This window comes from Triturus cristatus, chromosome 4_1 (genome assembly GCF_964204655.1).
Source record: "Triturus cristatus chromosome 4_1, aTriCri1.1, whole genome shotgun sequence".
Lineage (NCBI taxonomy): Eukaryota > Metazoa > Chordata > Amphibia > Caudata > Salamandridae > Triturus > Triturus cristatus.
In genome coordinates this window covers 1045239422-1045254977 of record NC_140585.1, presented here as the reverse complement: position 1 = coordinate 1045254977, position 15556 = coordinate 1045239422, and the positions used below count along the sequence as shown (strand labels likewise).

General features: G+C 48.1%; 1 protein-coding gene across 1 annotated transcript in view; it reads left to right on the top strand.

Annotated features, from left to right (window-relative positions):
• The window catches only part of DNAJC2 (DnaJ heat shock protein family (Hsp40) member C2), a 316362-nt gene that overhangs the window by 67540 nt on the left and 233266 nt on the right, over positions 1 to 15556 (top strand). The window contains exon 5 of the mRNA XM_085654025.1: positions 3666 to 3807. Coding sequence (XP_085510151.1) covers positions 3666 to 3807 — 142 coding nt within the window. The remainder of the gene's footprint in view (positions 1 to 3665; positions 3808 to 15556) is intronic.

The window sequence follows — 15556 nt, the reverse complement described above, 5'->3', positions numbered from 1 at the left end:
GTCACGGTTTCTGGGCCAGACAGCTAGGATGGCTACATCTACCACAGCCTCTCAGACTAGAGTTGCCTCAGTGAGCTCTCTGACATGGTGAGGGCTCACCTGTGATCCCATCTGGAGACTTAGCACTGCATTTACTGTCTACAGTTTGGTGTCCAAGAGCCTTACTATCATGACACTAAGCTTTTTGGGGTCCCAGTTCTCACCCTGGAAGCCATCCTTAGACTGTGTAGAGTTTCTGGTCCACTCTCATAAACAGTTTTTAGAGGCCTTTTGTTGACTCGGCTTTGAATACCGTCTTTCCCTTGGGGGGCTTAGCAATTCCATTCTTTTGGTCACACCCACCAGTGGTAGTTTTGGTCACCCTTGTTTTGACCCAGTGGTTTGTCTTCCTCAGCTCTTGAGGAGAAAGGGTACCTAGGTCTATCAGGTACTGATGTAATTTATCTTGATAACAATCGCTTAACAGATGCTCTTTCATCAATAAATTGTAATGCCCATCATAATCGCGCACAGTGTTACCTTTCAACCAGATAAGTAGTGCTTTGACTGAAAAGTGTACAAAATCTACCCAGGACTGACTCAGGTTTTTCGAATTTCCTAGAACCTGATCCTGTTTTCTTCAGTGGCAAGTCCAAAGCCCTTAATCAAGTTGTCCGTTATGTGGTCATAATACTCAACATCTGCCTCATTCAGTGTCAGGAGCCTATCCCTACACTTACCTGCGAACAGCTTCCGAAGAAGACAGCCCCAGTACTCCTTGTTCAGCTATCTGTTTACATGCCTTCTCAAAGGCTGTAAACCATTTGGTGATATTATACCCTCTGAGTATGTTGGGACAACCCCTTTGGGGATTTTAGGGTTAAAACCTTTGTCTTTAATAATAATTTTGTTGCCATCCGAGAGGGTGGAGTTTAGCTTCTAATGCTATCCTCCTGGCAAGTTTCTGAAGATCTACATCCTCGGTATCCATCTCTTCTGAGACACTACTAGGAGTACTCTCAGGGGTATTGCTTCTGTTGGGTTGTTGCTGGAATCAACATCTACTTCATCAACTTGGGCATCTGCCTCCTCTTCTCCAAGGGGGGCTCCTCAGCCATGATCCTTGCAAGCATCTTTTGCAGATGTGCTTTTGTGGTTCTAGGCCCCATGATAAGGTTCCAGGCTTTGAAGAGTGTCTTAGGTCTGTCTAACCTAAGGTTCTTGTAGGGCCCTAGGTTGAGCTGCTTTGATGAACCTGCTACATCATCCACGGTTTTAATTTAGTTGGAACCTTTTTAGAAAAGTGACATAAAATGGTAGGTACTCTCTAAAAGGCCTAACTTACTCAAAAGACTTTTAAAAAAAATTCTAAAAAGTTTTTCTGGGGAACTTAACCAAGGCCCTAACAGCTATTTTAAACTATTTAGAAAAATCAAAAAATGTTTTTACCTAAAGAGAATTTTGGATTCCTTAGTGGAATCACTTATCAACCAAGTGGTGCAGCATCCCACCACTGCACTACCAGTGTAGGAAGTTGGCTCTTTATGTGATATATCAAAAATCTGAAATACCCTTTAAAGAGTCCAGGGGTTCCCTTATGAGTGGACAGGGGCTGGCTACGAAATACCAAAGTGCTCTATTTGGAGGGGGGGCGGTAATGTGGTTGAGCAGCCTTAGGCTTAACACAGAGGAGTGCAAGAAATTTGCCACATTTTATAAAAATTGACCATTCTTTTTGCAATGTGGGTAGCTACGATATTTAGGCCTGGGCTCAGCCACCACCCAGGAAAACCTGCAAAGCCCAGACATTTCCTAAAACTAGGCACTAGGGTGGTGTGACTTGCATTGATTCCCTCTGTGCTTTATTTTCCAGAATGCTCTGCAAAACTCAAACTTTGGGTAACATCACTAATTTTACTTAAATGTCTGTAGGGGAAGTTCTGAAATCCAGGATCCAAACAATTCCTACCACCCAGCATTCCCACACTTGTGATAAAAAATAAATGGAATCCCACTTCTGTGGCTTGGTCTATCGCCTTTGTCAGGAAAGGCCCCAAAATGCACCATGGAGGCATCATGTTTTAATCTTCAAAATTTACCCAGTACCCCAAACAAGTGGGGTACTGTTTTTTTTTTTTAAATCAGGAGAAGTGTGGGAAGTGTGGGAGCGCGAGTGGTAGGAATTTTGTGTATCTCTCAGATTCCAGACTTCTCCCGTACAGAAATGTGAGGAAAATGCATGATTTTTGCAAGCTTTGTTTGGTTAGGTTCATGTATACTAAGCTCCTCATGATTTTGGTGTTGCCTGTCAAACATGTTGGTGCCTATGTTATGATATTCTGTTATGTCAGTTTTCTTAAATTTACCCTGTTGGGTAGTTGGAATTAGGATTTGTGCTACCTCCATCACCTTTCGTCTCACCTTAAATCTGCAACTCAAATTTACCCCAGCACCTACCCTCCCTAAATCATCAAGCAATGGACTTAAAACGATCCACCACACATGCATGATATTCCCTACGCACTAGTGTTTTAGATTAACGTTTAACAGATTATTCAGTAGTCGCCTAATAAGTGAGTTTGCTTCTTGGCTATGCCTTTGTGGACTCCAACACTTTGCCATTTACAAGAAAAAATGTTACCCCAAAAATAGAGCACTTGTTTTGAAAGCTGCATCTCATTTGTGTTGCACATTATATTTTATGCTGGTAACATCATTATCTATCATCATCTTTTATGTGTGATGGGTTCACAGAGTTGTCTGAATCAGGCAATGTAGTCAATGGGTCGGTTCTGTGTTGTTTTGCAAATCTCATAAGTGTGCTGCAGTAGAGTATTCACTTTAGCGACTGCCTTTTTGTCTCCCAAGTACTGGTGTTGTGTTGGATAATTGATGACTTGAGGACGATGATCCAGTCTCCTTTCCTCTTGCTGTGTATTTCCCCATAACCGTTCCCATGCAGCCTCTGGTGTTTCCAAAAAAAAAAAAAAGTCTTGAATGATAACCTTCTTCCTGGGGACTTGATATAGGGGCATATAAAGGATGTTAAGTGCTTGTAACTTGTGTTATAGGCCCACAAAGTATTTTACGAGTTGCTATACTTCCCTTTGTATGTTCACATTTAAAGAGAATAATTGTTATTGGCTTTAATTTTTCTATGAATGTAAGTTTATTTGTTAACCTTTCTATTATTGAAGGCAGCAAATGTGTAATTGGCTATTCAGAGTTTTTAAGTGTTTTTTCTTAATCATGATCTTGATTGATTTTGGGTAGTGAGAGAAAATTAATACAGGAAAATAGTGGTGGGTTGGGTGTGTTTTGATCCATGTTGCCCAATATGGCTGAAGCTATATCAAAAGAGAGATCGCTACAAAATGATTTGGTCAAATGTGTTTTCCAAGTAATTTACAGCCTCATTTTTATGTAATATAGAACTGTAACCCAGTTAAGGTGCCGGTATTTGATCCATTTAGATATGTAACAGTCCTGTGACGTCAACACAGATTTTTAAAGCAAAATGCTTTACTTCTGAATGTGTCTAAGTGTACGGTCTCAAATTAAGTTGAGGTGAATTTTTCTTCTCTGTTTGGAATTCCACTACATTTTATTTAGACTCGTTTTTTAATCTGCTTGGTTAAGACAAAGAAAAAACAAGATGCAAATAAGTATTTTTGTTCCTTACACAGCTTATGAGATTTTGTCTGATCCAGTCAAACGCAGAGCGTATAACAGCATAGATCCTACTTTTGATAACTCTGTACCATCAAAAAGTGAAGCAAAGGAAAATTTCTTTGAAGTGTTTTCTCCTGTGTTTGAAAGAAATGCCAGGTAAGATAAATTTAGATTTCTGATATTTGTCGATAGCAAGGAACAATTTGTCATTTTTGGTATACAAGAGTTATGGTTAGAATACTTCCATTCCGAGTTTATGGGGCAGACTGGTCTTTTGCATCAGTGGTTATCATTCTACATACATTTAGCAACATTTGCCAGTCTTTTTCCTATTTAATGAGATTTATTATTCACTAATTCTTGTGTAACACAAATGAGCTTGGATCTAGCATCTGTGGAGTAACCACAAATGCACATTTGTAAAATCAGTTTTTAAAATTGTATAGCGATAAAGTGTAAAGCTGATTTGGCAGCAAATATTTAAGGAGAACATGTCTAAAATGTGGACTATTTTGACATTTTATGAAATATACACTTAGATTTTCACAGGTAAAGGGGACGATGGGTAAATTTGTAAGAATTGCTTTACTGATGGCTAAAAGACGGGTTGCTATAACATGGGGAGGGACTCAAACTGGAACTGAATGCAGAGGAATTAGCGATGTCTTCCAAGCTCAAGGATATTTGGGAACCATAGGGCGCTCCTGGCAAGGCCGCCGGTGGGGGCGAGGCCGCGTCCAGTCATTGCCCGGTTCCTCAACTTTGCAGACAGGGATCTGATCCTGCGAGAGGCCCGGAAGAAAGGGGCGCTCCGGATCGAAAATACGAACATTATGATCTTCCCAGACTACAGCCAGGAGGTGCAAAAACAGAGGAGGGCCTTTTGACGCGGTCAAGGCGAAGCTCAGAGACCGCCGCCTCCAATACATGCTGCTTTTCCCGGCGAAGCTAAAGGTGATATATGATGGTGGTACGCATTTCTTCACCCACCCGGAAGAGGCTTGGCAGTGGTTGGAGCCACGACCGCCGACGGGCGACCGCCCCGCCGACGGGGAGGAGGGCCGAGTAGCAGTGGAGCACGCCCCAAGGAACTGACACTCCGGCGATCCCGGGGACAGTCGGGGCGGAGAACTGGGAAGAGGATACGCAAAACGCCCTACTCAGCGGATGGCTCGCCGCGTCGCCACCAGCGGGACTCCCCGTCCTCCGGAAGGGCTGGTGTGCCGGGATCCCGCTTGGCAGACAGTGGTAGCTCGGAGGAAGACCCTGAGGACACGGCCCACGGGCCGAGGCGAGAGGGGACGGCGCAGAGTTCCATACACCCGCTGGAAGTAGCGATCCGACATCTAGAGCGGGATGTACCCGATCCTGCGGAGGAGCGGAGGCCGGACACCCAAGACTCCCACTCCTGAGAGAGACTGGTCCGGACAATCTTGATTGCAGCTCTGGCCAGATGGAGCACGCAAGTGGTCACACACCCCCTTTTTCCCTTTTTGTTTTTTGGTTGTTCTTTCTTGTTTGGGTATATTGTTTGATAGTCTTCCCATTTGGTCGCTGAGGTTTGGTGCTCTTGGATCGGGTAGACTGTGACGGTCTAGTGCGGTTCCCATAGGGGGCACGAGATAGGTTAGCGACGGGTGGGATAGCGAGGGAGGGCGACAGGCCTACTCCGCCAGCAGTCCTGTGTCTGTGGGAGATGGGACTGATGGGGGGGGGGAGGTGGGGAGGGGGCGGGAGTGGGAGAGTGTTGGGGATTTCCAGTTGGGGTTTGCTTGGGGATGGGAGGGGGGGGGGGATGGGACAGTTGGGGACGGTTGGGTACAGAGGGGTGGGAGACAGGTCACTTCAGGCACACACGCAGCACCACGGGGTTTGCCCGACAGCGCGGTACCCCCGAGACAGCGCGCACGGTTTGAATTGCAATGCCTACCGCGACGATAACAACAGGTGCAGCAGAGGGAGGGCTCTCAGTCCTAACGTGGAATGTCAATGGGCTTGGGAGCAAAATTAAGAGAGGATTGATAAACGCGTACATTAGGAGGGCCGGCCCCGACGTAGCGTTATTACAGGAAACACACCTTCTGGGGACTAAATGTGGATTCCTCGCCCGGGGACGCTACACAGTTCTAGCACATGCGGGCTTTACTCAGGGTTCAAGAGGGGTGGCGATACTGGTCCGGAAAACTAACCCGTTTCAAGTGACGCAGACATGGACGGACCCGCTGGGAACTTACGTTGGGGTCCGGGGAATGTGGTGCCGCAGGGAGTACACGTTAGTTTCGGTCTATGCTCCACCTAAACTGCAGGCGTCCACGTTAAAAGGCGTGGCGGAAATATTGCTTGCCACGTCCGATACAGTGCAAGTGCTAGGGGGCGACTTCAATGATGTAATGGCGACAGCAGTGGACGGGAGATAGGGTAAGAGACCGGCATCAGACGGCACTCGCCACCACGATTGAGACTCTAGGCCTGACTGACGTATGGCGCTGGTTACACCCTACACGACGGGAGTACTCTTTTTTCTCAGGGGCCCACAGGGTGTATTCCCGGCTGGACTATCTCTTCATGGCGCGACACACGTTGCACGAGGGGGTGCGAGCTGAATATCAAGCACGGGGCCTGTCGGATCACTCTCCCCTTTTGGTGACAGTGGCTCCCCGGGTACCGGGGAGGGGGCAGTGGCGAGTCACAGCGTGGGACCTCCAGAATTCAAAGGTGCTGAAGGGCATCCGGGCAGATGTTAGAGTCTGCCTAGCTGACAACGTGGGCTCGGTGACGTCGCCGGTGATCCTCTGGGAATCTATGAAGGCGGTCATGCGGGGTAGAGTCCAGGATAGGATTGCCGAGGACAACAGGGAACGGCTTAGAGAGTTGCAGGCGCTGGAGAGACGGGTTCTCCAGTTGGATAGGGAGTACCTTGCGGACCCGGCACGGGAGACGCTGCGTCGGTTGCTTGACGCCCAGCGGCAGTACCGGGATCAGGCTACGGGAGTAGCCAAACAGCAGGCGTTGGCCACACTCCACCGTTTATATGACGTCGGTGACAAGTCGGGCAAGCTCCTGGCGTGGCTTAGTAGAAAAGAGAGGGATGCCAGGTGGGTAGAACGGATACGAGATGATAATGGGAATTTAGTGAATTCAGACGCACAGATTGCGGAAGCCTTTGCGGAGCACTTCCGGGCATTCTATGCTGCTCAAGACCTGGGCTCGCAAGAGGACGCGCTACAGTACATGGCGGATCTGGATCTACCGGCGCTCGCCGATGCCGACATCAAGGAGTTGGAGGCGCCCCTTACGCTAGACGAAGTTACAAAGGCGTTGACCAGGTTGCGGGTGGGGAAGGCGCCGGGCCCGAATGGGTTCCCCGCGGAATTCTTTAAAAAAACGGCGGATCTTCTGGCCCGCCATGTGCTGGCGTTATTTGAAGGGGCACGAGAGGAGGGCTGTCTCCCCCCGGATCTTAGACTGGCCACGATTGTCCCGATTTTCAAGGAGGGAAAGCCGCCGGAGGAGTGCACGTCGTACCGCCCGATCTCGCTGCTTAACACTGAGGCGAAGTTGCTGGCGACGGTGCTGGCCCTCCGGCTGCGGCGGGTGATCCCGGACCTGGTCCACCTGGACCAGACGGGTTTTCTCCCCAGTAGGGCGACGAGACTGAATCTGAGGCGCTCGCACAACTGGCTACAGGTGGTGAGGGGCCGACGGGACCCTCATTGGTTTCTCTCCTTGGATGCGGAAAAGGCGTTCGATGCGGTGCATTGGCCCTTCTTGGAGGGCGTCCTGGGGCGTCTGGGATTTGGACCTATCTTCCGCCAATGGGTGAGATTATTATATACGGGCCCGAGGCGCGGGTGAGGGTCAATGGGGCTACGTCGAGGGAATTCCCTATTTGCAGAGGTACGCGGCAGGGATGTCCGTTGTCCCCCCTGCTCTTCACGCTGACGATAGAAGTGCTGGCGGCACGGGTCAGACAACACCCAGAGATTCGTGGTTTTCGAAAGGGCCCGCTGGATGACCTGGAGGAAAAAATTTCTCTCTATGCGGACGATGTCCTTCTATATGTTACGCAACCCGCTACAACAGTCCTGGTTATCTTCTCCGAGCTAGAGCGCTATGGTGCCCGCTCGGGTTACAGGGTGAACTGGCATAAGTCAGTGCTATATGCACCGGGGGGAAAGGGGGACTGGCCGAGTCTTCCAGACCGGCTCCAGGCGACGACGGAGGGGTTCCAATATCTGGGAGTGTATATAACGCTGGACCGGACTGTCTCCTACGACAGGAATGTGGGAAGGGTTCTGTCCAATTTTGTGGAGGATGCGCAGAGATGGCGCCGGCTGCCGCTTACGTTGCTGGGGCGTGCCGCCATGTTTAAGATGATAACGCTGCCCAGGTTTCTGTACGCGTTACAGAACGAATATTATCCGGTCTGTCGGCGGGTCTTCCGAGAAATTGACTCGGAACTCCGGAGCTTTCTATGGCTTGGGAGACAACCCAGGGTAGCGATGAAGACCCTGCAGCGGCATCAGTATAGCGGAGGGATCTCGCTTCCCAACATTGAGGCCTACTACTGGGCGGAACACCTGGTATACATTAACGACTGGCTTCACGCCCCGGCAATGCACCCGACGTTTGCCTTGGAACAACATGTCATGGGAGCTCACTCGTGTCATTATTACCGATATGGTGGCAAGGGTACGGGAAGGCTACTGCAGGCCACTAAAATCACCCTGGGGATTTGGAAAAGGGCGACCCGGGAGATTGGCTGGGATAGGAAACTGAGTAGACAGACGCCCTTATGGCACTGCGCATGGCTACCAGAGTTAAACAAATTGAGGGGGTTCAAGCAATGGGATAATATCGGGGTGTCGACACTGGGAGACGTGCTAGTGAGGGGGGAATTGAAATCCTTCTCGGTGCTCCGCAGGGAATTTGGACTGCTCCCCACACAGTACTATAAGTACGCGCAACTGAAGCATGCTTGGCAGGCAGGAGAGATAGACGGCTTCTCTTCCCGAATATGCACCTCTGGAGGGAAGGCTGCTGCAGGAACACATGGTGGAAAGGGCGGTGTCCCTCACATATCGGACCCTCATGAACAATATGCCTGATAGTATGGGGGCGCTTAGGGCAACCTGGGAGGCGGACGTGGGTAAGATGGACGAAGTGGACTGGGATACAGTTCTCATGCACCCGCGAGAGGTGGCGATTAAGTCCCGGCTACGTTTGATCCAATTCAATATTCTGCATAGAACGTACTTTGATAGACGACGACTGTTCAAGATGGGACGAGTGGGGGACACGTCGTGTCTGAGATGCGGGCGGGAGGGAGGGACTTTCTTTCATATACTTTGGCTCTGCCCGCAGATTCAGGGGTACTGGCGGGGGATCCTGGGGGAGCTGAGTAAGGTGCTTGGGGTGCAACTACAGGAGGACCCCAAATTAGTGTTACTGGGTATGACAAATGATGTGGACCTCCCCCGCCCGCTGCTGATTTTCCTTGTGCTGGCTCTGGTGGTGGCAAAGAGGGACGTAGCAAAATACTGGGGGGCGCCCTCGCCTCCTCGCCTGGAGGAGTGGAGGAGGGGTCTTGACATCTACATGGCGGCGGAAAGGGTCACGTATAAGGCGAGAGGCTGCCCCAAGAAATTCACCAAGGTGTGGTCCAAATGGCGGAGATATCACGGCCTGGAGGGGGGACTTTAGTGGGGTGAGGCACTGGAGGGGGCCGACATGGTACATGGAGGACATCCACAGCCCTAGGGCACAGACAATTGCATGTATTGAAGACGTTGATGTCAGCCGCGGCATAGGCCCGAAACGGACTTCTGGTGTGCTGAGAGAGGGGTGGGGGTGGAGGGCGGACGAGGTGGGGATGGTGCTCGATATTGACCTGTCTATTGGGATGTTTTATTTTGTGTGTGGTTATATGCCAAAAATGCCAATAAAAATATTTAAAAAAAAAAAAAGGATATTTGGGAACCCCTGCGTCAATTTCTGCAGCAACAAGATATGCGTGGCTCACCAGATATAGTAGCTTGACACACTGTATAATCCTGCGTCATTATTGTAGAGTCTATTGTGGTCACCGACTGGATGTATGTAATACACAGACCCTTGTACCGATCAATCAAATGTTTGTTGGTTCTTTTTACAGATCTACCTTACATGGTAGCAGTGATCATTAAAACGCAATAAAGAGTTACAAAAAATAATAATATACACTTAGATTAAAATAGTCTGGAGAATTCGGATGAGAACGATGAGCGGTTCAAGCCCTGGATCCTGACCAAGGGTGGTTGAGTTTAGTCGTCAGTTTTGGGAGAAGTTGCTCAATAAGAGTTAATTTTGAAATTAAAAACCTGGTATGTGACTTTGAGAAGTAATATACTAGACCAATATTCAGGAAAATGGTGATGATCATAACAGACCGGGCATTCAAATATGTAGTGGGTTGGCGATATAGAATAAAGCTGGAGGGTTGTGGACTTTACAAAGACATTGCAGAATAGAAATGGAGCTTAACACTATTGGGAAATAAATTGTGAAGTCATTAGATGGCAAATCATAATATTTTTGTAATAGAAAATGTGCAAAGAAGTTAATGGTATGTTTTAAGTTTTTCTTGAAAATGAAATTGCACTATAGAGAAATGTGAAAATGAAGTAAGTCTTGACAGAATTCAGTTATTTGCAAAATACAGTATGTAGTAATAATGCAATGCATGGTTTTGAGTAATCAAGAGCATTTGAAATTGAATAAGAATTACAATTGGGAGACTATGCACCTGTCTTGGGAGTTAGATAAGTATAAACTGGTTCACCAGTGAAGTGAGTGTTCCATGTCTGTTACTTGTTAATTTTTGTAGGGTTGAAAGTCTCTTGCGCAGTGGCCACATACCATCCTGCTTCTTACTGTGTCATTCTAACTGGCCTGGTATGTTTTCCAATCCGGAGGCATGTGCCTTGATTTACCCGACATGTGGTCTACATGTTTTTCTTGTTCACCAACAGAGTGCTAAACCTTGAGTCATAAGGGTACTCCTATATTCCTTTTATCATGGGCTATCACTTTTCCTATGACCAAGCCAGTGGCAGCAGGTCTGCATGTGGCTTGAGAAGGGCAACAACTGAATAAGAGATGGCCAACAGTAGGCCAGAGATGTACACTTACTCATAACAGTGGGATTCCTACCCAACCCAGTATCCTTTGTTCTGCCCAAAGGCTAAGGTCAAGAACCGAACTATGATTGGCCACATGTCACTTGGTTCAATTCTACAAATCCATAGTAACAGTTCACCTTGATAGCTGGTTTCCACAGAGTTGAGGAGAATGCACTTTTGAATAGTTGGCTTGCTACTGAAGTTTACATTTGGGTGTTCAGTTGGCTGCCGACTGCCAGTGTTTCTGGATATAAGGTGAGCTCCAAAGTTATTCAGCAAACTACGGTCTACTTGGAAAACCTCTCTATACCTGTAAACAGGTTGAGATCAGAAGAGCAAGTTACTTAGCTTCCGTAATACTCTTCCTAATAGACAGTCTGTCTAGCTGCAGATTCCTCACTTTTTGAATACTCCTCCAGGCATCGGACTGTATCTAGAAAATCTTCAGCAATACCCCTGGGTGCCAGCAGGTGTCGCCAGCTTGTCGACTACATTCTGTGCCAGGAATTAAATGTGCGGGTCTACAAAGGCAACACCCATGTGCAATGACAACTGTTGTTTTCTTAATACTTTGGAGACACAGAGCCAATCAGATTGGTCTTGACCAGTGTGCAGATTTCTAAATTGAGATCTTTTTATGTGAATAGACCACTACACAGAACACAGAGGTTGGTGGTGCAATGAGAGATTTGCGAATAGATAATCTCTACCAGAAAGAACGTTAATAAAGAAGTTTTCTGTCGATACCTCACATTTTGTATAGATACCCAAGCAGTACCTCCAAGGTGGTGGGTCTGTGAACGGAATTCTACCAAAATCTCCTGCAGGACTGAGCAAGCAAAGTGTCCTTCTCAGTGTACCTGATTGTGTAGGCCATGGGTACTCGCAAACATTTTCCCGGGGGCTGCAAAATTTGGTCTATGATGTGACCGAAGGATGCACTGATGCCAGCGGGGGGTGTAAAGTGGATGTAGGGAAAGCAAAACATGTATATCTAGTGGATGACTTTACAAATTAAGGTTTTCCTAAAGTTGAGGACCTAGTTACTTCATTTCCCTAACTGCAATTAAACTTTAAATAAGTGTTTGCTGTAATATTTAACTTTTATTTTCATGTTAGTGCTGAGTCGATTAAACAGCAGCCCAGTGCTGCTGCCTAGGGGGCCACATGTAAAGGTCAGGAGGGCCGCATGTGGCCAGAGCTGTACTTTAAGTATCACTGGTCAATTTATGGACGTACACCCACGTAGCAGCCTGACAAATGTTGTGAACCGGCACCCCATGTGCCAATGCTTTGGTTGTGGCCCTGGCACTGGTAAAATGAACTTGCAAGCCCTCAGGGCTGTTTTTTGTACAGTGCTAGCAGACCTTAATGTAGAACAATATGGTCCTTTTCTTCACAACCTTGGCTTTCTTTGCTCCAGTGAAACCGATAAAGAGCTGATCATTCACCTGTTGTTTGGTATGATCGATATATAATCTTAGAACCCTTTTCGCAACCACCCGGTGAAGTCTCTCCTCCTGCTTAGAGGGTTGAGGTGGAGCACAGAACACTGGAAGGGTAATGTTTAATCCACTTGAAAGGGAGTCCCTTCTTTAGGAAAGGAAGAGGATCTAGCACATAGAACCAGCTTGTCCTGGTAGAACGTGGGTTGACAGAAAGGGCCTGCAACTCGCTGACCCGTTTTTCCAATGTTATAGCAAAAAGAAAGACTTTTGAGGTTAAGAAGCCTGGGAGAACAACTGTGGAAAGGCTCCAAAGGCATGTTTGGGGCATAACAAACCGAGAAGTGGGATCATATGTTGTAACCCTTTTAGCAAACGGGTACTCTCAAACAGTCCCATACCTAGGCTTTTCCTGATGGGGACAACACAAGCATTACATTGGACAGTTTGGCATGTAGTGGATCGATCTGTTTAGCAGTGTACAAGGCCACAAGCTTATCCCAGTAGCTGGCTTTTGTTAATTTTGTTGAGGGGCACCAGGCTGCCAAGATGACATTCACAACTTATGGAGGAAGGTCGAAGGCGCTTAACTGTTGGCACTTAATATCCAAACATGGTGGTGTAAGTTGCACATTTTTCGATACAGAACCTTAACCTGTAGCTGCAATAGCTGAAGAAGCTGTCTGATCGAAGAACAAATGCTCATGGCCAGACATTTAGATACCATACTCTCCATGCCAAATCTGGGGCCACTAGAATGACTTTGGACCAGTCGGTCCTGATCTTCAGAACTCTGGGCAGGAGCGGTATCAGTGGGGAGGCATAGAGGAGTACTGACACAGAATGAGTCTTCGCGTTGAATGCCTTAGAAACTCCAACACACAAAAGTGCTGGCTTTGCATGTTCTAGGCAGTGGCAAAAAGATCAAGCTGGGGCTCTCCACTCGCAGAAGAAAACCCGCACCACCTCCATATTGTAGCTGCCATTCGTGATCCGCAAGACATCGACAAATTAGTTTCAGCTCTTTTGTGCGGGAAACCGCCAGGTGATGTTACCAGAACAATTCTATGGCTGCCTATACATGTACAAGGATGCAAAGAGTCCACGTTCTCACACCGCCTTAGTTGTTGCAGTGCCACATGGTGATGGTGTTTTCTGTGAGCTCCTGCGACAGCTTCACTTTAATGGAGGGCAGGAAGTCTTTCAATGCCAAGTGGATACCTCTCCGCTCCAGAAGGTTGATGTGGAGCTGGGCCTCTGCCGAACAGCAGACACTTCTGATTAACAACTCTCCCAGATGACCTCCCCAACCCAGAAGGGATGCATCAGTCACCACTGTTACGTGTGGGGTAAGAAGAAGGGTCTGCTGCGGACCGAATTGCTGTCCCGCAGCCATCAGTGCGCGTTCTTTTGCAGTCTCCTTCAAAATCTGCACCAGATCTGAAAGCTCTTCCTGATACTGTTCCCACTGGGACTCCAGATCCTATTACCGAGCCTGCATATTCCATCTGATGTGCTTGACCAGCAAGATGCAGGAGGCCATCAATTCCAGCAGCCTCGAAGTCATCCTCACTGAGATCTGGACACAGGTTGAAACAGGGGTCATAGACTGAATGTCTTGGGCTGGCTCTCCTGTCTGGGAGATAAGTGTGAAACTGTAAGGTGTCCAGAACGGCTCTGATGAAGGAGTCAAGTGTGACTTCGACTTATTGATCGTGAACCCCAAGGATGTCTGTAGGTGGTTGACGGCTGCCTGGAGCAAGGCCGCCTTTAAAAACCAGTCGTCGAGGTGGGAGGGACTATGGATGAGTGGACCTAACCGAATTTGCCTCTGCGGAGTGACCCAAAAACTCTGCGAGATACCGTGGAGTTCCACCAATCAGCAGAAATAGGCACATCATTCTTCTTGCGCTGTGATTTAGCTCGGTGAGCACGTTTTAAGCTGAAAAATCTGCACGAACAGCACCATGCAGCTATTTGAGTTTATTCTGCTACCGTTTGAGTAGATTTTCTAGTCTTCTGACAGTGAACCGTCGCGACCGGCGATGTTGGAAAAATCTCAACGGATGTCCTCCTAGCGACCAAAAATGGAGGTAGGGGGGACGCCAAATCCTGCTTGCACTTGCCAACTTCCAAGGGAAAATTCTTGTACACGGAGATTTGCGTCCAATTCCACTGGCGGAACAGAATATTTCGCCCACCCCTATTGAAGACTGGAACCCCCAACCTCCAATGTGGTGCTACCATCACTTTTCTAAACACCCAAGGGACATTGGTAAGACTAGAAGGGAGCACTGAAAATGTTTGTGACCTACTGTGACCCGCAGATAACTCCCGTGGACCACAGATAGCTCCTGTGGCTTGCAGAAGGGGTTTTGGACATAAGCGTCCTGCAGGTCCAGTGCTATATCGGGTGTCCAGGGCCGAGAGGAGACCAGGCCAGGGTGAGCATCTTGAAGTGCTCTTTCTGCAGAAGAGCATCAACAGGATGAAGGTCTGAAATGAGACGAAGGCATCTGTCATTTTCTGGCACCAGTAAGTACGGTAACCACAACAACCACAACCAACTTGGCACCAGTACCTTCTCAGTGGCTCCTTTGGCCAAAAGAGCCTGTACTTTCTGCTGCAAGAGTTACAGGTTGTCCTCTGTCAGCTAGTCTGGGGATGGTGCCAGCTGTGGCATGGTCTTGAGAAATGATGAAGTGTAACCCCACTGAACAATTTGCAGAGGACCCACTTGTCTTAAGTTATCAGTTGCCACCCTGGCAGAAAGTAAATAGACTGGGGGAGGGGAGCAGAAGACTGGGCTACAGGCGTGCCTGTGAATAGCCGCTGCCGAGGGAGTCGGTGGTATCCAGTCCACAGCGGATGGTGAACTTAGCCATATCACAACCGTCTTGCATAGCCTGGGAAAGTATGTCCTGTGCTCATGAGCAATACTTTGGCCACTGAGTCCCACAAGGCATGAGAGTAGTGACCTTGAAGGCACTGACTGAGCGAAGGGCCAAAATTGTAGAGGGGAAAAAAAACCTGCTTATGAGAAGACTATCTTGTCATGTCACAGGGAGTAGTAGTGGGAAATGAGTTTGGCATAAATGCCTGCAGCCTTCATGACCAGGCTCTCAGGAGTGGGGTGCTTGTGAGGAAAGCTGGGTCACTCGGAGCGGGGTATGGCGTCTGCCAGTCTGGGAATGTGCAGGTAGGCCTGAGCAGGGTTTGACCCAGGTTCCCAAGAGCAGACAAGTAAAATAGAAGTAGGGGAATTGTAGCTCAACTGGCCAGCTTGTAACACCTCTGTCA